Source organism: Rana temporaria, chromosome 3, assembly GCF_905171775.1.
Source record: "Rana temporaria chromosome 3, aRanTem1.1, whole genome shotgun sequence".
In the NCBI taxonomy this organism is placed as follows: domain Eukaryota; kingdom Metazoa; phylum Chordata; class Amphibia; order Anura; family Ranidae; genus Rana; species Rana temporaria.
The window spans coordinates 127,249,561-127,273,251 of NC_053491.1; the positions used below are offsets into that span (position 1 = coordinate 127,249,561).

General features: G+C 43.7%; 1 protein-coding gene across 1 annotated transcript in view; it reads left to right on the forward strand.

Annotated features, from left to right (window-relative positions):
• The first annotated feature begins 5,839 nt into the window (after positions 1–5,839).
• Positions 5,840–23,691, forward strand: part of MCM10 (minichromosome maintenance 10 replication initiation factor) — a 47,036-nt gene continuing 29,184 nt past the window's right edge. The window contains exons 1-8 of the mRNA XM_040343407.1: positions 5,840–5,953; positions 9,317–9,358; positions 13,157–13,459; positions 14,942–15,067; positions 16,537–16,680; positions 16,768–16,930; positions 19,361–19,526; positions 21,923–22,090. Coding sequence (XP_040199341.1) covers positions 9,352–9,358; positions 13,157–13,459; positions 14,942–15,067; positions 16,537–16,680; positions 16,768–16,930; positions 19,361–19,526; positions 21,923–22,090 — 1,077 coding nt within the window. The 5' untranslated portion in view covers positions 5,840–5,953; positions 9,317–9,351. The remainder of the gene's footprint in view (positions 5,954–9,316; positions 9,359–13,156; positions 13,460–14,941; positions 15,068–16,536; positions 16,681–16,767; positions 16,931–19,360; positions 19,527–21,922; positions 22,091–23,691) is intronic.

Genomic DNA, 23,691 nt, shown 5'->3' on the forward strand with positions numbered 1-23,691 from the left:
GTCCTGCTTTAATGGAATTCTAGATGAAAAAGAAAGGAAACTTCTACGACTTTTCTATTGAAAAAAAAAAATCTTTTAATTGGCATCTGTATGAAAATACACCCTGAGAATGATGACCGTGCCTACCTAAAAATGTAATACTTTCCTGAATGAGCTCTCAAAGTTTGGGTGCTGCAGCAACAACCAAATGTATACTGGTTCAAGTCACAAAGTGGGTATTTGTCAGCACACCATGGATCGACACAAAGTAGCATCCAAATGGGTAGTTTATTGCATGATCACAACATAAGAAGAGTGCAATGCTTCGGAGTCACGCAGGACCCCTTCGTTAGTCGGAGATTAACAGGAAAAGTTTCAATCGGAACTCCAGGAACAATATTTTTTTAAAACTTACATTTGTCCAGCTTGTCTTTATTAAAAATATGTACATCTGATATGTGAACCCAGCCTTTCGGCCCTCAGGATATTTGCGGCTGCAGTTTGCAGTCCTGTGCGTTTCTGTTTATTAGTTCACGTGAAAGATGTTCCCTGAATTCACACCCGACCCGGACCCAAAAAACGCACAGGACCCTTTTCAAAACCACATTGCAGCCACCTGGACATGTGTGAACCAGCTCCATTGAAAGCCGGTCACACTCACATGTTATGTGAATTGCATGCGATTAAAAAAGCATCCAATTTGCATATATCTGAACCCAGCCTTAGGGATGCTGAAAATCACTGTAGTAGTCTGCACTACATAGCCTTGTTCTTCCAGCTGCTGCTCTAGCAGCCTTCCCTCTGCACTTTGACTACAGCGGGTCGCTCATTAAGCACCAATGCCATTCAGAGAACACCTTGTATTTTATTTTCAATGCAGGTGTTCTCTGATTGAACAATATGGAGAGGAAGTCACAATCTCCACCTTTTCCAATCAAAAAATTCCTTGTAAGTGAATAGTGGGTATGCCGAATGAGTGACACCATGTGCTTAGTGTGCAGGAAAAAACCTGCGTAACCAGAAGATCACACCTGTCACTCTACGGTATGTAGTGCAGACTACTACACTGAGTTTCAGGAACCCCAGTAGCTCTCCAGATATCACAGAGGGATACTTACACTGAGCCAAGCTTGACCAATGAAGTTTACAAAAAAGATCATTCCTGTAGCTCATGTTTGAAACTATCCATTCCATGATTCAGTCCACAGAATGAATCCAAAATTGTAAATGATCTACACCTAACAGTGGATTGTGGGTGCAATGTATGTACTGGATTTCAGTTATAGAGCTGGAGGAAGTGTCAATGGACTATGAGTGTGCCGATTACCACACTTGGACTGTCTGTCTGCTGTGAAGGAGGAGACAATTACAAAAGTGACAGCTGCAGATGGGGGTGAAAAACCTCTGCATGCTGTCACAGGGGGAGGTGCTCTGTGAGTGGGAGGTTTCTTAGCAACCCATTACATGTCACACCCTGAATGTGGCTGTAACATGTTGCTAAACCCGGAGTTATCCTTTAAGGTTGCAATGTAGATTAAATGTAAAGGCCATTTATGCTAAACCTAATTTTAGTTTTTAAGAACAATCCAAAGAGGCTGCCTTTGCTACTTTCTGAGTTGTCTGGCTGTCAAATTGACCCTTTTGCTTCAGTGCTTTGAGTCACTAAACCAGAAGAAGAATGCAGATAAGGCTTCGGATTTTACTTTGAGAATTTAGAAAATACAGAAGACAGCAGAATACAAAGGCAACAAGTATTTTCTGAAGGAGGTAAACTATGGAGGCGCCGTGCTTCTCTTAATAAAGGCTTACTTTAAAATTTAAATGAAATTTTTTTTTTTTTTTTGTATTATTTATTATCATTATACTGTATATATAATGCTATATCATCCATTATACATTTACAACAATCCTTAGGAAAAAATATAGAAAAACTAAGATAAACAAACATCACGCATACAAGAGTATAGGGTACCTGTGAAATGTAATTCCTTTTTCTCTTGCCTCAATAGTATACCTTGATTTGCATCCGGAGGCAGCACAGGATACCGGCATCTTGATGTTGTCCTCAGAAATAAAAGAAATGAAATGTGAATGAGTGTCAGAGTTTTTCCAGTTCAGAAAGGCCTCACATTCCATGGTAGAGGGAGCAGATGGAAGATGTAGACTGTATCTTGCATGGCACCTCTCTATGTCTGCACATTATACCCGCTAGCACTTCAATTATTGTTATTTCAAACATTCCATTCAACCCTAAAGTGGAACTAAACCCTCCTATCGCTTTCAGCCAAAGAAGCTGCCATCTTAGCCTCTGATTGATTTTCAAGCCTGTGAAAGCAGAAAGAAAAGAGAGACCAGATGCAGATGTGCATAACGCTGGATCGATACAGGTCAAAGGCAAGTGTTTGAGAATGGGGGTGGGGCTGCACAGCAAGTGGTAAAACATTTGTTACCTTAAAGCGGATGTGCGCTGAAAAAAATATTAAAAGCCAGCAGCAACAAATACTGCAGCTGCTGACTTTTAATATTAGAACACTTACCTGTTCTGGAGTCCAGCGCCGTCTGCAGCAGAGGACGAGCGATCGCTTGACACTCTGCCATCCTCAGTGAGGGAACCAGGAAGTGAAGCGCTCCGGCTTCACTGCCCGGTTCCCTACGGCACATGCGCGATTCGCGCTACGCCTGCCGATTGGCTCCCGCTGTGTACTGGGAGCCGAGTGTTCCCAGAACACAACGTGGAGGGGACGGGGGACGACGTCATGCCCGCCGCGTGGCCGGAAGTGGGTGCAAATACCTGTCTTTCTGTACCCCCCTCCCCCTGGAAGGTGTCAAATGTGACACCGGAGGGGGGAGGGTTCCGATCAGCGAATTTTGAAAATGTTACGTCGTTTGCGTAAGTCGTTCGTGAATAGGGCTTTGCGTAGAATGACGTCAACGTTGTAAGCATTGGCTTGTTGCGGGTTAATTTCGAGCATGCGCACTGGGATACCCCCACGGACGGCGCATGCGTCATTTACGTCGGGTCAAGACGTATTAACATAAAACATGCCCCCATCACATACATTTGAATTCCGCGCCCTTACGCCACCTAAGTTACACTACGCCGCCATAACTTACGGCGGAAATTCTTTCAGGATACAAAAAAAACCTGTAAGTTACGGCGGCGTAGCGCATCAGAGATACGCTACGCCGGACAGAAGAATGCGCCGCGCTACGTGGATCTGCCCCTCTGTGTTGTGATCATGCAATAAAACATCCGTTTGGACGCTATTTACGTTGTTCCATGGTGTGCTGACAAATATTTATACTAGATACCCAACATGTCACGCTTTAAAATTGCGCACACTCATGGAATGACACCAAACTTCATTCCTTAAAAATCTCAATAGGCGAAGCTTTTGATTTTTTTTACAGGTTCCCAGTTTTAGAGTTACAGAGGAGGTCTAGTGCTAGAATTGTTGCACGCGCTCTAACGCACGCTGCGATACCTCACATGTGTGGTTTGAATGGCGTTTACATATGTGGGCAGGACTTATGTGCGTGTTCGCTTCTTAAAAAAAAGTATTTTTCTTAATTTTCTTTATTTTTACACTTTTTTTTGTTGATCACTTTTATTCCTATTACAAGGAATGTAAACATCCCTTGTAATACAAATGGTTGGCGAAAGGTCCTCTTTATGGAGAGATGCAGGGTCAATAAGACCCCACATCTATCCTCCAGGCTGGAAAGCATGAGATCAGGAAAATAAATTCACAGGCCCGGATTCACGTAGGAGATACGCCGTCGTATCTCTGACTCTGAGGCGTCGTATCTTGGCGCCTGATTCAAAGAATCAGATACGCCAAAATTTCTCTAAGATACGACCAGCGTAAGTCTCCTACCTCGTTGTATCTTAACTGCATATTTACGCTGGCCGCTAGGGGCGTGTACGCTGATTTACGCCTAGAAATATGTAAATCAGCTAGATACGTCTATTCACGAATGTACGCCCGGCCGACGCAGTACAGATACGCCGTTTACGTTAGGCTTTTTCCGGCGTAAAGTTACCCCTGCTCTATGAGGCCTAGATGAGGCGTACCAATGCTAGGTATGGACGTAGGAACATCGTCGAATTTTTCACGTTTAACGTCGTTTGCGTAAGTCGTTCGCGAATAGGGCTGGGCGTCATATACATTCACGTCGAAAGCATTGGCTTTTTGCGGGTTAATTTGGAGCATGCGCACTGGGATACTTTCACGGACGGCACATGCGCCGTTCGGAGAAAGCGTCATTTACGTGGGGTCACCATACATTTACATAATACACGCCCACATCTTCCACATTTGAATTAGGCGGGCTTATGCCGGCCTATTTACGCTACGCTGCCGAAACTTTGCTTCGAGAATACTGCACTTGCCTGTCAAAGTTGCGGAGGCGTAATGTAAATAGGATACGTTACGCCCGCACAAAGATGCGTTCTCCTACGTGAATCTGGGCCACAGATCTCATGCTGACAGCCAAGAACGCGACTTTGTTTACTTCCAGGAACCCGGGCGTGACGTCAAAAAAAATTGCACCCGTTCCTCCGACTGCCATAGAGATGACTGGTGACCAGATCACCGGAAATCTCTATCGTCGTCATCCGGTGCCGGACAATTCTTTCTCCAGGCCCCCGATGGCACGGGAGAGCCGGGAGATGCACCGGATGGTGGTGGGAGGGGATGTCCCCCCCTCGCCTATAAGAATGATCAAGCGGCTGAACTGCCGCTATGATCATTCTTATTGTGCACAGAATCGCCGGCTGAAAAGAAGGATATCTAAATGATGCCTCTAGCTGCAGGAGAAGAGCATAAACACTTCTCTTATGGCAGAACCATTAGGAGGGAGATCTTTCCCATGTTCCTGTTGCTACACAGAGCGATAACACTAATGTGCATGGGGTGATTAGGGTGTGCCTGGGCACATCCGCAACACCCTGTGCGCACACCTATGGTTGTGATCAAATACCACTAAAAGAAAGCTCTACGTGTGTGAATTTTTTTTAATTAGAAATGATTTGCTTACAGTGTCGCACGCCTGTGCAGTTTCCAGCTAAAGTAGCGCAGTGCTGAATAGCAAATGATCTGGTCATGAATGGGGAGAACCTTCCGGAGGTGAAAGGAAAGAACTTGGCACTTTCACACTGGGATTGTTGGGCACAACTCCATCAAATAGAATGGGATGATATTCCAGAGAGTGTAATCAGAAGTATTGATCACTGATCACACAGACTGATCTACATATGGGGGGTCAGGCGCTGTATACACAGGTCATGTGACCCTCCCTCCAGTCATGATCTCATAGGAGTACTGATACACTTCTATCACTCCAATATGGATGGTGTGCCGGTGAGATCTCACAGTCCAATGTTCTGGAGTTCAGTAAAGAGAACGGCCTCCCTCTCCCCTCTCCTGACACACACACACGCCCTCCCATACTAGAACACATGGCAAACAGTCACACATCATTTTCATAACAAACCTGCGATGAGAGGCTCGAGACACTTACCAACCAAAAGATGGCCACCGAACTACACGTACTGGGAGGGCAGCTTGCCCGCACACTTCCGTCTTCACGGCTTCTTGCCAGCAGTAGAAATGGCGCCCGTGAGGTCACACCGGTGTTCTGTCAAAATAGGCGTCCAGTGGACAGCAAAGGAGGCTCATTAAAAACGTATCGTTCTTAGTAATAATAGACGCCTATGGGTGGCGGATTCCCCTCACTGAACACATTTTCTACATTTGCCTCATACTTTCCAGCTCCAAGTGGAGTTGTTGGAGGGATTGGCGCCAAACGTCATGACGCCAGGTGTGGGCGGGGCGACATTGGATTGTTGGCGGGTATTCTGACTCTGTGTCCGGGTTGTATGCGCTGCTTCTAATCAGAGGGTGAGGGGAACACCGGGGCTTCTGTATACACAGCCTACCGAGCACCGTGTCCTGACAGCACTGATAACGAGGTAAGAAGCATGGAGAGTCTACAGGGGGGCGGCCATCCTTCATAGCTGTGCACCTGGATAGTTCCTTCACACTATAATGTCCATTAAATCACACAGGACTACAAATCCCAGCATGCTCTCTTCTCCCTGGAGTCACAGGTGCAGTGCTCAGCGCCCCCAGTTTGCTGCCTGCGCCCCTCTCAGCCCCCCCAATTGCCGCCTGCGCCCCTCTCAGCCTCCCCGATTGCCGCCTGTGCCCCTCTCAGCCCCCCCGATTGCCGCCTGCGCCCCTCTCAGCCCCCCCGATTGCCGCCTGCGCCCCTCTCAGCCCCCCCGATTGCCGCCTGCGCCCCTCTCAGCCCCCCCGATTGCCGCCTGCGCCCCTCTCAGCCCCCCCGATTGCCGCCTGCGCCCCTCTCAGCCTCCCCTATTGCTGCCTGCGCCCCTCTCAGCCCCCCCGATTGCTGCCTGCGCCCCTCTCAGCCTCCCCGATTGCTGCCTGCGCCCCTCTCAGCCTCCCCGATTGCTGCCTGCGCCCCTCTCAGCCTCCCCGATTGCTGCCTGCGCCCCTCTCAGCCTCCCCGATTGCTGCCTGCGCCCCTCTCAGCCCCCCCGATTGCTGCCTGCGCCCCCCCGATTGCTGCCTGCGCCCCTCTCGGCCCCCCCGATTGCTGCCTGCGCCCCTCTCGGCCCCCCCGATTGCTGCCTGCGCCCCTCTCGGCCTCCCCGATTGCTGCCTGCGCCCCTCTCGGCCTCCCCGATTGCTGCCTGCGCCCCTCTCGGCCCCCCCGATTGCTGCCTGCGCCCCTCTCGGCCTCCCCGATTGCTGCCTGCGCCCCTCTCGGCCTCCCCGATTGCTGCCTGCGCCCCTCTCGGCCTCCCCGATTGCTGCCTGCGCCCCTCTCGGCCTCCCCGATTGCTGCCTGCGCCCCTCTCGGCCTCCCCGATTGCTGCCTGCGCCCCTCTCGCCCCCCCCCCCCCTGATTGCTGCCTGTGCCCCTCTCAGCCCCCCCATTGCTACCTGCGCCCCCCGATTGCTGCCTGCACCCCTCTTAGCCCCCCCCCCCCATGCAGCAAGCACACGAGAGAGCAAAATGAAGGTCAGCAAGCGACGTGAGCTACTTTGGTGCATGTGTAGAGCAGTCTATTGATATGAATATGAGAATACACCCATGAATGTGACAGTGTCAGTGTAAACAGAACCTCAAAGGCTGACTGACATACACTGCAGCTGGGCCCCTTCTCTCCTATATACACCTCCGCTCATGGTCATCTGATAACCTCCCATGGCTTCTGATACCATCTCTATGCCGTTGACACCCAAATCTATCTCTCTACTCCTCACTCCTTCAGTCCGCTCTCGCATTACTAACTGACATATCAGCATGGACGTCGCACCACTTCCTAACCGTGCCATAGCTGAAAGACGGCTACAGCGCAGCTCTCTAATTCCCGGGAGGGTGCCCTTGGACATCCTCCCGGAACCATGTCCCTTGGGTGTGCATCCGGTGCACTCTGCGATCCCTGTGTCCTTTGGACACAGCTGATCACAGATCGTGGTAAAGGGCCAATCACAGTGGCTATTTGCCACGCGATCAGCTGTGTCCAATCACAGCTGATGGAATTGCTGGTTATTGGCATTCCTCTCCTAATGCTATCACAGCATGAGGAGGGCCGGCAATCCTGACAGGGGACATGCACATAGATAATCGGTGCCCTAATTATCAGTGCAGCCCCATAAATGCTGCCCATCAGGGACACATTTCAGTGAAGGAGAAAAATGTACTTATTTGCAAAGTTTTATAATCAATTTTTTTTTTTTCCCCCTAATTTTTTCATCTTTTTCAGTTTAGCAAAAAAAAAAAAAAAAATTAAATATCACCAAAAGAAGGCTCTATCTGTCTTAAAATAATGATACAAATGTCATAAGGGTGCAGTGTTGCATGGTCACGCAATTGTCATTCAATGTGCGAGTGCTGGAAATTTGGTTTGGTCGGGGGGGGGGGGGGGGGAAGTGTCCAGTAAGCAAGTGGTAAGCTAAATCTCCCCCACCCCCTTGTGCCCTCCGTTACTTCTTTCCATCAAGATCAATAATACAACTATTCTTTCCATCAAGATCAATAATACAACTATTCTTTCCATCAAGATCAATAATACAACTATCAGTCCCTCCCCTTACACCAGGGTACTGGGTTTAAATCCTAGACTCTGATCTGTCTTTTTGAGCCCCAAATCCACAAGATTGTAGACTTCACCTCCATAACGTCTCTAAAATTAAAAAATTCACCTTTTTTTTTTTTTTAACCGCTTCAGCTCCAGATGGTTTACCCCCATTCATGACCAGGCCACTTTTTTGTGATACGGCACTGCGTTACTTTAACTAACAGTTGTGCGGATGTGCAACGCTGTACCCAAATAAAATTGATGTCCCCCCTTCACAAACTGCTTTCTTTTGGTAGCATTTGATCACCATTGCAGTTTTTTTTGTGTGAAAAAAGACCAAAGATTTTGGGGAAAAAACAATATTTTTTTGCTTTCTGCTATAAAACATAACCAATGTTTTTTTTAAAAAAATCGATTTCTTCATCATTTTCAGCCAATATGTTATCTGCTACATATTTTTGATGTAAACAAAAATCCCAATACGTGGAAATTGATGGGTTTCCACAAAAGTCATAACGTTTACAAGCTATGGCACTGTCCCAGTGTGAAAGCACTCGAAGGCCTGAGAGGCACTTTTCAGGTGCTAGTTTTAGCGCTAAAGCACCCCAGTGTGAATGGGGTCTTAGGCTGCATTCACACCTGAACGCAGCGCTTTGTCCCGCGACAAATTGCAGCTTTTTGTCTTGCGATTTGCCGCGACAAAACGCAGCGTTTTTTACTGCGGTTTTCGCTGGAGGGATGATTTACACATTGTCGGCTATGGCCGAACGCCAAAGCCGCCTGAAAAAAAGGGTGAGGGACTTGTTTTGAGCTTCAGGCGTTCGGCGTGGAGATGTGAACCATCTCCATAGCCGACAATGTTAAATCACCCCTCCAGCGTATTTCAGGCTGCAATAGGGTCGGGCGTAAAAACGCCTAGGTGTGAATGGAGCCCCAATTTTTCTCGTAAATTCCATCTCAGGAAAATTCTATATTCAATGTTTTGGAATGCTGCTCCTTTATGTTTGGTTTGAACTATGCTAAAGCGTTAGGATTTTAGAGTATTTTGCCTCCTGTGACGATAAAATCCTCTTGTTTTTTGAAGACCTCTTTTTTGTTCCAGTTGGTTTTGATAATTTTAGGATGTGGCACAGTGCAGGTCCTTTTATATTGAATCTTTAATAATACACTGTATTTCTGCATGCCCATTACAAATGTATTATTTCCTATTTTTATATTTAGGTGTCGCACTTGGTGGAGGTCCTGCCTTTAGAGTAATGGAAGGTGAGCTATTTTTTTATTTTTTTTTGCATCCCTTGTGTTTTTAAAATCCAAGTTTGTGAAGTAGCGTGGCAAATTCGCTTCCTTGTTTGTGTAACCTAGTTTATATATTGTAAAAGTAAATCATAAAACAGATATTTTGTTTACCTCGTCTCTTCCACTTGCATATAGCCAGATCTTTTCTCGGCTATATGTAGGGCTGCAACTAACGATTATTTTCACAATCGATTAGTTGGCCGATTTTATTGTTTTTGATTAATCTGATAAAAACCTCAAAGTGAAGTGTATAATTTAGTTAATGTATAGTTTTTAACCACTTGGGCACCTAAACCCCCCTCCTGCCCAGACCAATTTTTAGCTTTCAGCGCTCTCACTATTTGAATGACAATTGCGCGGTCATACAACATTGTACCCAAATTACATTTTTATAATTTTTTTTCCCCACAAATGGAGCTTTCTTTTGGTGTTAATTGATCACTGCTGTGGTTTTTATTTTTTTGTTTAAAAAAAAAAAAAAGACAGAATAAAAAAAAAAAATACAAGACCGTTTTTATATTTTGTTATAAAATTTTGCAAAAGGGTAATTTTTCTCCTTCATTGATATATGCTGAGAAGTCGGCACTGGTGGGCGGCATTGATAGGTGGCACTGATCAGCACTGGTAGGTAAGACTGATAGACAGCATTGCTAGGTGGCACTGACTGGCACCACTGGTGGTCATTGATAGGTGGCAATGATGGGCACTGACAGGTGGCACTGGCACGGGGCACTGACAGGCAGTACTGGTGTGCACTAATGAGGCTGATGTGCCTCTTCCACTGGGGACCAATGTCTCTTGCACAGGAGCCGGTGATCGAAAAAAAAAAAAAGATTACCGAGCATTGTTTACATCACATGATCAGCTGTCATTGGCTGACAGCTGATCACGTGGTAAGGGGCTGGGATCGGTTAAACCTGTCATGCATGGCTTAGTCAGAGCCCAGACTTAAACACCGTTGAAAATCTGTGGAAAGACTTGAAGACTGCAGTCCTCAAACGGTCACCATCAAATTTCACTGAACATGAGCAGCTGCAAAGAAGAGTGGGCGAATAGTGAAAAGTTAGTAGAGACATATCCCAAAAGACTAAAGGCTGTAATTAAAATGGAGGTTCACCCTCAATCTGAACTTTATATCACTAGGAACTGCAGCCTTAGTACATGTATAATCAACTTTTTTTTTTTTTCTTCAAGAGGTCAATGATTACCTTGATTCAGAAGATTTTATCTCGCTTCCAGGTATTGTTTCCCCGCGGGAGTGGGCGTGTCGCTCCTTTTCCCAGATGGCCCAGTGTGTCATGGGAGCTGGGCGCAATGTCTCCTGGGAGATATGTTTCTTGCATATAATTGAGTTACAACGGGGTGTGTATCTGAACTGACGTCGCCCCTTGTCATGGTAATTGGGAAGCGTTGCCGGCGAAGCTCGCCGTCAACACAGCGCATGCGCGAGATTCGGCGGTGCATGATTGCTTCCAGGAAGTCTTTGCTTGTGGGCTTCACAATGCCCACAAGCAAGATGGAAAACGCCTGGAAGAAATTTTATAAGTTTATAAGAATGTAATTCAGTACGATCTGTACTGCATTACATTCAGTGGAAATAACCCTGTCCCAAAAAAATGATCACACCTAGGACTTTTTGTCCCCTATGTAATGAAGGGAAAAAATGTAAGTTACACCCAAGCACATAAAAACCCCCCCCCCCCCCCCCAATCTTTGAGGCCCCCGCATATATGCTTGAACAAATGTAAACGCATGCGTTGGGGCACCTATGCATGAAAATATAGATTTATCTACACATATTACATCAGGGATCGACCAATCCCAGACGCCAGGTCGCATGATGACCAGAAATGCAGTTTAGGCGCCTGGACTCCCGCCAGTTCACCCACCGCTGGCACGAGCAACCCCCACTGCCCAACGCCACAGACATGCAGCTCCTGGGCAGCCAACCAGTTCCAACATCCAAAAATAACTCTAACTCTGCTGCCTGCTTTTAGCAGAGCCAAAGTTTTCGCTTTCCTCCCTACACACCGTCACACCCCCCCCCCCCCCCCAAATCAACCAGTGAGAAGGCGGCACTGCAACCAAATTCAACAGCCGCCCAACCCCCAGATTAATCACAGGGAGTGGTCCTTGCCAGGAGAGCACAGTGAGAGCACAGTGAATACCGTTAGCGGCTATAGCTGGTTCGGAGGACCAACTTGGGTACAATCGGCCTGCCCATAGATCAAAACTTATTTTTACAGTTTGAGTGGAATTCACACAATCCTTATCTCCTCTATTCAGACAATTGTGTGGTGTGACATTTTAATTGGGTACTACACTTGTTTATCTTTAGATTTCAGAGTGTCAATTGATTCCTTAAAGCGGAGGTTCACCCTAATAACATGTATATCTGACCAACTCCCTTTTTTTTATGCTTTACGTACCTTGTAATCCATTTTTTTTCAATCTACTTCTCCCCGCGGGAGTAGGCGTTTCTATGCCTAGGGGGATTGTCATCTGGGAGGTCGCCCAGATGATTGACGTCTGTTCGCCCCGGCAGATAAGGCCCCGCCCCCCGTATTGCATAGGCGCGCACGAGTTACGGGGCTTCCGAAAAAAGCCGAACACGCGGAGCTGTGAGTCGGCTCTATACGAAACCTGCGATCTGCATGTTTCGGCTTTTTTCAGAAGCCCCGTAACTCGTGCGCGCCTACGCAATACGGGGGCGGGGCCTTATCTGCCGGGGCGAACAGACGTCAATCATCTGGGCGACCTCCCAGATGACAATCCCCCATGGCATAGAAACGCCTACTCCCGCGGCGAGAAGTAGATTAAAAAAATGCATTACAAGGTACGTAAAGCATTAAAAAAAAATAACTAATTGCGGACAGTACTTGTTACGACTATAAGGGAGTTGGTCAGATATACATGTTATTAGGGTGAACCTCCGCTTTAAGAGGTGGTGTATCTTTTTCTTCAGTTCATTGTATGCAAGAGGTTGGTCTTATAAATAAACAAATTAAAAAAAAAAAAAATAAAGATAAATAATTCCCTGTTCCCATTTGTGCTATGTGGGAGACATCAAGCACGTTGTCGCATCACACAAACTCATGTCCGCTACAGTGCCATTTATTGTTAATGGCACCCCACAACACGCCTTACCAATGTGTGTTGCAGCAAACCACAATGCACAGTAACTTATTTTGTAGTGTTTTTTTATTTAAAATTAAAATAAAATACATCCATCTTTTTTGGTGCATTTTCTGAGCATTGTTGCTAGATAGAAGCTGTGGTCGCGTAAACTATTCCTGTCTTGACTGCACAGTGGTGGAAAACTGTGACAAACTATTTATGATGACACAGTATTGCGTTAATGTATGGTTAGTTGTGTGTCCCACTACTGATAATTTACCATAGTAATCTGAATTCGGGATATGCAGCAAGAGTTCTACACTCAATCTATAACTGTTGTGTCTATGTAGTGAATGATTCCTCCACATTGTAAATACCAAGTTGAAATTTAGCGTGGACATTTACTATCTGGGACATTCAGATTTGGCATTTCTTGTACATGTGCAAATAGTTTGAAAATCCTTCTGATTGACCGGCACCTTTACATCTAGAAATGTAGGCAGCTTGATGTAGTAAATGTAACGTTATGCTTTTCAATATGTCATTGGTATAATTAATTTGATTTAACTATCAACAAATATCCATTGTTTCAAATGATATCATGGTCTCCATAGCTATACTATGAATGTTCTCTGTACATCTCACCAGATAACGCGGACTTGGAGCTTTTGACTTCCTTGCTGGAGGAAAATGAAGCTGCTGAAAGCAGTGATTCACACTTTTCTGATGCTTCAAATGGGCCTGACGCATTTAATGAATTATTTGATGGCGATGAAGAAGGGTCTTACCACGAAAGTGACGGTGCATGTGAAGAGCAGGACTCCCAGGTGAAAGAAGATTTTAATACACTGTTTGGTGATATTGACGATCTCGAAGATGATAAACCCGCTCTTCCAAACAATACGCAATCCCCTTCACCCACTCAGGAAAAATCTAAAAAGGAGCTGGAAGGTACGTTTTGCTTGTCTCCACAAGTGGAATTGTTTTATGGTGAACTGTATTTCTTGCATGTACATTTCATACCAAAATGTGCATATACTCTACCACATGCAGCTTCAGTGTAGTAATGTAATATGCAATTAGTCTTGCCTTTTAATTTAGCAGGGTATTGTGAGTGAGGCCGGGCCATACATGGTTTTACTGGCCGAGATTCAAACCTGTAATGGGCAGGCTGAATGTACCAAGTTGGTTGATCGATTAGCTTGAGTACAATTGGCATGCCGGATACTCTTAAGATTATGACTAGTGGCTTCTATAGCCGCTAGCAATAATCACTGTCTTCACATAGCGGGGACGGCTTCCCCCGCTGGGAGAAGACCATGGCTTGGCAGGAGGTATTGTCGTCAGCCAGCACTGTTTGTTTATGGGGGGAATCGTGCTTGTTTCTTTCCTGCAACCCATGGTTGCAGAAAAGAAATGTGCACCGTGTGTGGCCGACCTTAGACTATATGCAGTCCTTTCTTCTTACTCTAGCCTATTGTAAACGGTGCTTAATTAAAAAAAAAAATGTTTTTTAGTCTAGAAGTGTGATCTTTTTAAACATCTAGACCACCCTTAAAGAGGCGCTCAAGTCTGCCCCCATAAAAAAATATATGCAGCTATAAATACTGTAGCTGCTGACTTAATCTAAACACTTTACCTGTCCCTGGATCCAGCTCTATCCTCCATTCAATCCGATTCTTCAATCTGCTTCTGGCCCAGACACCAGCACCTTGACTAAGTGAAACCTTGCTGCTTCACAGCAGGCTTCCAACTGTGCATGTGCGAGCTGGGATGCACTTTGTGAATGGTCTCACGGTCTTCCGGGACCTGTGAGGGAAGGAACTTGGACTGAGCTTTCGCTTGGATCGCCACGACGATCAGACCGGCCGTGCGGGAGTAGATACGTCAAAATCGGGTCCTCAATCGATCTAGCACTGTGCACAAATAGATCTCTTCTCTCCCTCTTCACACAGGAACTTGGGCAGCAGCAGGAGCCATTGGCTTCTGCTGCTGTCGGTCAAATACTGTAAGGAGGAAGTGGGAGCAAGGCCAATTCACACTGTGTGTCTATAGAGCAGAGGTACTCAAACTATGGCCCTCCAGTTCAGGAACTACTCCGGTCATGTCTCTGAATGTCAATTTTGCAATGCCGCATAGGACTTGTAGTTCTGCAGCAGCTGGAGGGACGTTGTTTGAAGATCCCTGCTATAGAGAATGGCATGTGCAGCGACTACTTTTTCTTTACGCTGGTTGTGCTTTACTGCCTTCTGATTATTGTGTGTGTGTGTGTGTGTGTTTTTTTTTTTTTTTTAAGAAGCAAGCATAGTCTATGGAATGATTATAAATACTGTATGGAAGATTGTTTGGAGCAATGACTGATGTGAGGGCAGTAAAGACCTGTTCATTTAATCGAACACTAATGGTGGTAGTGACATACTATTTTCTGTTTAGAGGAGCTACAGAAGATGCAGCAGCAAATGAGAAGGCTACAGGAACAGCTTCAGCATACTGGGATTGCTCAGTCACCAAGCGCTGCATTGCCTCGGAAATCGGCTGCCAAAAACATGAGGATAACAGGTGATTTGTGCAGTTTTATTTGACATATTGATTGTGTGTAATCTGGTTTTATGAAACGTGAGATCTAATGAACTATAATATTGTATTGTACAATGTATAAATGCTGCAATACATAGCTTGGCAAAAAAGTGAGAAGAGTCACAACTGTCATACTGCTGGGTTTTGGTCTTCTATCTTTGTATACCACTGCCCAGTTTGTAGAAAAACATGTTCACGTCTGAAATGGGCACGTTCCAGATCAAAAACACATGTGAGACAGGTTTACACTTATGCACCAATACACATTCCAAGTTTGCAGCAGAACTATCACATGCAGATTGCATTTTCTGTGCCTTTTTAAAAAAAAATAATAATTACAAGGTAATAGGCACAGTTCTCAAAGCTTTTTTATTTTGAGGCATGTGAATGTAACTTTCAATGTTGTTGGGCTCAAATGATGGCTAGAACTATGAAAATAAGTGAGTCTCTAGTTAAACTAATCTAAAAGCTTTGGAAATGTGAAATGGTTAGAACTCCTGTCATGTTTTTAAAATGTCCATGTTCCATTTGAAAGTTGTTCTTTCACTTGGTGTCTTTGTGGTCATATTAAAGAACAAAATATTACAGCGCACACATGCAAAAAATTACATTTAACGCCTGCAAGGCTTTTTAAAACCTCTGAACATTAAAAAAAAGCTATATGGTGCTTAAAGGGGTTGTAAACCCTCCTGTTTTTTCACCTTAAGGCATCCTATGCCTTAAGGTGAAAAAACATCTGACAGTTGCCTGACCGCCCCCCCCCCCCCCCCCCCCCCGTTTTACTTACCTGACCCCCAAAATGTCCCACGACTAGCTAAATCAGGGATCCTCAAACTACGGCCCTCCAGCTGTTGTAGAACTACACATCCCATGAGGCATTGTAACACACTGACATTCACAGACATGACTAGGCATGATGGGAATTGTAGTTCCTAAACAACTGGAGGGCCGTAGTTTGAAGACCCATGAGCTAAATCTTTGCCCAGGGTTCTCGGCTCTTGATTGGATATATTGATGGCAGCGCAGCAATTGGCTCCCGCTGCTGTCAATCAAATCCAATGACACGGGGGGCCGGGCAGAGTCCTGTATTCGACGCCGAATGCTGGACTCGGGAGCATGCCTGCAAGGTAACCCCCTTGGTGGAGCGCTTCTTTCTTAAAAACCTGGCCAGTCCTTTCATCTTGCCTTAATGTTTGCATGGTCTGTTGATTTCGGTGTCGGGCCATTAACGGGTGTACAGAATGCAGAAGCAGTAAAGTCAGTTGACTCAACGGCCATTAATGTGTGGAAACAGAGACTGAGGCACTGGAGAAATTCTCCTTGTGTACTGTATAACAAGTAGTTGTGCTTAAATTTTGGTCAGTGTTTGGTTTTTGATACTTGTAAATGCTGCTATTTATCAAATTTTCGCCTGAAAATTTTCTTGCGCTCATGAAAATATTTGCTTGTAGCACCAAAATCACAATGCAGTCTTTTAAAAGAGAGAAATTATAAACCTATGCAAGAGTCCAGTACCTTTGCTGATCAACTTGTCGTTCCATCTACCTCAAGTATGAAACATCAGGATACTGCTAAAAGAAAGCTTCCAATGTCTGGTAAGAACAAAACCCAGTTCTACATTGCATTCTCTCTTCCCTGAATTCTAATATTTATGCTAATACATTTTCTTTTTTGTACTGCAGAGAATAATAGCCCGCCACAGAAGAAAATTCCAATTTTATCTCCAGTTGGAAAATCTGTTGCTAAAACTAGCCCTGCAGCTAAAGCCTCACCTCAGCCTGCCCCAAGCAGACCCTCTTCCAGCCAACAGATGTCTTTTGAAAAATTCTCCGGACTACGACTCAGGTATAAGTCAAGATCTGGGATAACTGTTTTGATTTGGTTTTCTCTACCAATAGTTTCTCCTCCTTTTAAAATGGAGAAATCCAACAACCCTTCCTATGGTATATTATCTTCCTACTTGAGCATTTATGACACGAGGGTTGATTTGCTAAAACTGGATAATGCAACATCTGGTGCATCTGTGTATGGTGGCCAATCGACTTCAGCTTCAATTAAGCTATGACAATAAAACCTGGAAGCTGATTGGGTTCTATGCTCGGCTGCACCAGATTTTGCACACTCCAGTTTTAGTAAATCGAACCCATAGTTCACTGTATATCTGAAGAGCTTGCATGCCCTGTTCATGTGACTAGATCCATTAGCAAACCTTTATGCGACCAATAAGAATCTTATTTACAGCCTGCTTCTCTTCTGCTTTTTTGCACTTATATGCAGTCCAGCAGACACGTGCCTAGTGTTTGAGACTAAACTGCTTTGCATCGGTTCCATTACCCACGCTGAAATAAAACATTTCTCTTGCGATCTGACAATTTTGAGGCCGTGTGACCTTGTACCCAAGTGAATTTTTTATTTATTTTTTGATCACCTCTATACTGCTATATATTGCTATACTAATGTATATATTAGGGCTGTTACTGATCAAAAATTTTCTGTTCGATTAATCTTTTTTTTTTTTTTTAATCGATTAATCGACTAAAGATACAGATCCAACTACTTTTAGCTGATCTCCTTGCAGGCTGGTTCCCAGTGCAGCTACCAACAACTGGAAAAATGTATAGCAAGATACAAAAAAACACACAAAGGCAGCACTTAATGGGAATAGCATTAAAACTTTTATAGTCTTCAAGTAGGTAACCAAATAAATATTGCACTGGAGATAAAATCAATGTAGCTACATAAACTGTAAAAATGGTGCGAGTAATACCAAACTGTACCAAAAGCAGTCATAAAAACATGTAGCTAAGTATGATACTGGTATAAAAATGTGTACGATACCACTGCTGAATCCAGATGAGGAGAGGTTAACATCAGTCCGTCGGCATGTAGATGCCCCATGAAGGGAACTATCACAACTCCCAGTGGATGGTTGTAGAATCCCAGGTTGATGGAGGGAAGTTTAACAGCCCTTACATGTGGCAGATAGTAAGGTCCCGCTGGCATGCAGATATGAAGGCACAGCAAAGGAGCCCTTCAGATGGACACTGCAAGCCCCGCCGGTGTCCGTGACGTTACTGGAACTCCCTGAAAGCCCAGAAGCCGGCAGAGAGGTGAGTACCAATCCAAAGAATTTTAATCGATCAACAAAAATTAAAGATTAATTAAAAGTTAATTTGCACAGCCTTAAAATAGAGATATATATATATATATATATATATATATATATCTCTATATATCTATATCTCTATATATAAATATATCTATATCAGTTTTGGCCAATATGTGTGCATCAAGAGTATATTGATTGGTTTGCGCAAAAGTTATAGCGTCTACAAAATAGGGGATATATTTATGGCCTCGATGCTAGCCAGGCAAAGTGCTTTAGCTGACCTGCGAGTATAGATTTCTCTCTCCCCACAAACTAATTTCTCCCCTTAGGGGTACAATATATTAACTAATACTACATATCCATTTGTATTTGCAGTTTATTTCTGTACACTCCTGATGAATGGCCTATAGCCATGAAATGTGTTGTTTCATGCATGGGGTGCTCAGTCTGGCTCATTACCTATTCACTGGCCCATATATATCTTGTATACATTTAAAATTCATTGAGTACTATGCAACTATTAATGTGTATCCTCCGCCTTTTGGTTTTACAGCAGCTCTGTTGCATATGCTGTATCAATGCCTGATAATAGGAAATGATTTGTATTGCATTATATCAATATTTATTACCTCATGTGCTGAATATATATATATATATATATATATATATATATATATAATAATTTGTTTCCTACCATTGTTACAAATAATGTTTTACTAACCACTCTACCTCCACAAGTCAATTGTCTCATTCAAAGTCCCACATTCCTTTCTTATTTACTTGAACCAGGGATGGAGGTACATTTATTGTGCCTCATTTAAAGTCCCAACCCCCCCCCCCCCCCTCTCTCTCAACGGTATAAGAGAAAGGCACCTCTAACCACCAACGGCATTTTGTTTTTTTGTTGCTTGTCTTTTTAGAAACTACCCGTAACCAATGTTTAGAATTGAGGGGTATAGCTTCTAAATAAGAGGCAGTATATGGCCACCCCTTTGTGCTATGTACATTTTATTACTTAATAAATAAAATGGGGGTTCTAAAATGACGACTGAGCACCTATTAAAAGACTAATTCCAATGAGTACAGTTTTTTTTATTTATTTATTTATTTATTTTTTCACACTTAAGTTGCTTTGCTTATGTTATCTCTATTTTGCACAAAATCAGGAAACCCCGGGTGTCGTCTTTAGAAATGGAGAGGAAAATGGGTGGACGAAAGATGATCAAACTCTTCCAATTACAGAGCAAAATTACTACAGAGAAGTTGGAGGACCAAGATTGGGTTACGTTTGGTGTAATTGTCAAGAAGGTTACTCCTCAGAGCTCTAATAATGTAAGATGACCGTTTGCTAAAACTACAAGCATTTTTATTTTCTTAGGTCTGTTTCATTAGGATTGAGTTTGTGGTGCTCCTTTATGGTGTATTCTCATTATGCAATAGATTTAAGGGATTTAACATTTTATTTAAAAAAAAAAAATTTTTTCTTTTGACTATTTTGGAAACAAAGATGTAATAATGTTGTACTTTACCTTCATATTTCTAGCCTGCTTATTGTAAACAGTTGGTACTGTGTTTAATAGGCAACATGCACTTCTGCTTACTTGGCTATTAGGCCCCTTTTACACGGGGCGGATCTGTTGGTCCGACTCTGCTAGCTCAGCAGGGGATCGCTCCGTTGAAAACAGACCACCTGTCCGCTTTCATCCAATCCGCTGGACGGATGGTGAACGTATCGCCATCCGTCTGTTTTTAGTGGATCTTATCGGACACATATCCGCTGTCACTCTTGCCTGCCCATAGAAGTCAATGGGTGGCCCACTTGGATCTATCTGAAAAATGGACAGGCGGATCCGATTGGGTCAAAAAACAAAATGCTTATCTATATTTGCGCGGCTCCCAGCGCTAAGCTGACTCTTCGGCTCTGTTTTGAGAGCCGCACTGATACGGATAAACCTATATTATGTAAAAAATAAAAATAAAAAAAAAATAAAACAGGGACACTTACTGGTATATTACAGGAGAGCAGGCTGCAGACGACGTAGGCATGTAAACAGACCACGCTCAGCAGCCCTGATTATTGGGATCAAAAAAACAAAAGAACAAAAGCTGGACAGCCGCACTCCAAAATTTTCTTTAAAAGAGATGTCTTTATTTTCAACTGTGCATACAGTCACTGCAAGCCCACAAAAATCAGTATGGCCAACGTTCATTGCGAAACGTTGGCCATACTGATTTTTGTGGGCTTGCAGTGACTGTATGCACAGTTGAAAATAAAGACCTCTCTTTTAAAGAAAATTTTGGAGTGCGGCTGTCCAGCTTTTGTTCTTTTGTTTTTTTGCTATTACCGCATTGCCAGCAACCCTGGTGGTTCAACAACCCCTGATCATCACGAGGCTCACCTGGAGCGGTGAGAATTCTGTCTGTGTGTCTACTCTGGATTATTGGGATCAGTTTACAGGTGGGAGGGCATAGCCAGGCAGGGTCAGCTGTTTATTACAGTATTAAAGGTTATATAGGGGGCCAAATTACACAGCACAAGCACTGTGCTGTATAACATGCTTTTAAGGAACAGAATCTGTCTTGACCCCAAAAAAACGCTTTAAGCTTGTTGGAAGGCAACATTGTATAATATCACATTTCTGGAGGTTCACTTCCTAGGTTGGAATGTAACAAGTTGCACGCTAAAGCTTTGTAGAACAAAAGCTTGGCTCCTGACCACCTGGTATGATAATATTGTAATACGTGATTACAGGCTTCAAAGAGAATAAGGGCTAGCTAACGCTCAGCCTGGCCACTGATTGGCTAGAGCGGATGGATTGAAAGCAGCGCAGCCATTGGCTGACGCTGCTGTCAATCGCATCCAGTGACGCGGCGCGCCTGCAAGGACTACACACAATGCGAGCTCTCTCGCATTAATGTGTGTAGTTCTTACGGGGAGGACCAGAGACGGCCACCGAGGGACCTCAGAACATGTGGATCGGGGCTACTCTGTGCAAAACGAGCTGCACAGTGGAGGTAAGAGTCGGTTCACACTAGGGCGACGCGACTTCCAGCGCGACTTTCAGAGGTGACTCCGACACGACTTGAGCATGAACCACAGGGCGATCTGGGGCGATTTACAACACGACTTGAAGTCGTCTCCAGGACAGGAGACTTTCCAGTGGCCAATCAAACAACAATCGGCTCTAGGGGGGAAGGGGAGGGAGAGGTTTGCCTGAGAAATGTATGTTATCTTCCTGGAAAATCGCTTCAGTTAAGACAGTGATCCGACTTGGAGGCGACTTCCATTGAAATCAATGGGTACAAATCGCCTACAAGTCGGATTGAAGTAGTACAGGAACTTCTTTTTAAGTCGGAGCGACTCGAGTCGTGTCGACAGCGCGACTTGGGACGACTTGAGGCGACTTCAAGTCGGATCCCAAGTCGCCCCAGTGTGAACCGGCTCTAAGTATAACATGTTTGTTGTTGTTGTTATTTAAAAAAAAAAAAAAAAACTTTTGTTTACAACCCCTTTTAAGCAGTATGTTTTCATAGCTAACTTTTATATTATTATGCTATCAACCTTAACATTATCAGAATTTTAATAGACTAGCTAACAAGGAATAGACAAATTAATACATATATGGATCAAATGGAGGAAATCTGTAACCACCCTCGGATTTATTTTGGCATTTATTTCTTGTGCATTGACATTTTTGAACTTAACCTATTTAGTTTTTTCTTTACAGGGCAAAACATTTAGTATTTGGAGGCTGAATGACTTGAAAAATTTTGATACATGTGTATCTCTGTTCTTGTTTGGTGATGTACACAAAGAGCACTGGAAAACGGATCAGGGAGTGGCCATTGGTATTTTAAATGCCAGTCTCATGAAACCAAAAGATGGCTCAGAAGAGGTATGTTGTATCAAACATTAAAAACAAAATGGTATGACCAACCACTAACTTTACTCTATAGCAATTTCTACTCTGTTGACTATTGGGATCTATATTTTATATACAGTTGTGCTCATAAGTTTACAGAATTTGATTTCTTGGCCATTTTTAGAGAATATGAATAACGCACAAACATTTTTCACTCCTGGTTAGTGTTTGGCTTATCAATCAATTGTTCACTCTTTTCTGTTGCCATTAGGATTTAAAAAAAAAAATACCCAAATGACCCTGATCAAAAGTTTACATACCCTGGTTGATTTTTGGCCTGATAACATGCACATACGTTGACACGAAGAGGGTTGAATTGCTTTTAAAGGTAACCATCCTTACCGGTTTCCTAGTAATTGGGGTGTGTATGTGTGTATAAAAGGCTAATGCATTTCTGGACTCCTGACAGACCTTGCATTTTTCATCCAGTGCTGCACTGATGTTTCTGGATTCTGAGTCATAGGGAAAGCAAAAGAATTGTCAAAGGATCTGCGGGAAAAGTTAGTTGAACTGTATAAAACGGGAAAGGCATATAAAGATATCCAAGGAATTGAGTGCAGTGTTCAAACTCTAATCAAGAAGTGGAAAATGAGGGGTCCTGTTGAAACCAAACCACGGTCCAAATAGACCAACTAAAATTTCAGCCACAACTGCCAGGAAAATTGTTCGGGAAGCAAAGAAAACCCCACAAATAACTTCAGGTGACATACAGGACTCTCTGAAACATGTGGTATGGCTGTTTTAAGATGCACAATAAGGAGGCACTTGAAGAAAGATGAGCTACATGGTTGAGTCGCCAGAAGAAAGCCCTTACTATGCAAATGCCACAAAGTATCCCACTTACAATATGTCAAATAGCACAGAGACAATGGTACATTATTGCATGACCGTGCAATTGTCAGTTAAAGCGACGCAGTGCCAAATTGTAAAAAAAAAAATTGCTCTGGTCAGGAAGGGGGTAATATCTTCCGGGGCTGAAGTGGTTAATAGCCATTCAAACCCCATTGTGTTAACTTGTGTGCGTGTTATCAGGCCAAAATCACCAGGGTTTGTAAACTTTTGATCTGAGTCATTTGGGTAGTTTCTGTTGTCATTGTGATATTTTTTTTAAAAAGAGTAAACACAGTTGATTTGATAATAAATGGCTTCAGTCAAACTATGAGTGAAAAAAATTTTTGTGCTATCATTCATATTCTCTGAAAAATGAACAAGACCTCATAAATTCTGCCAGGGTATGTAAACTTATGAGCACAACTGTATACACATACATACACACCAGCATCTACTGCTACTGCTTTTCTGAAAAAAAATTAACTCTGATTTATCTGACCCTCCATTTATTATGTATATTTTATTTTTCTCTGGTATGACGATTTTGTTAAAAAAAATCTAACTGACTGCTGGAAATTAACATTTGTATCACCCCTTTCACTGCCAAAGCAGTTTTTACATCTGTGGGGGGAACAAAAAATAATAATTTTGTGGCATAAATATTTAGTTAAAATCCCCAAACATTAGACCCTGGGGAATAAAATGGTAATGTTCCTGTTATTTAAGTCGGGTGACTTATCTAA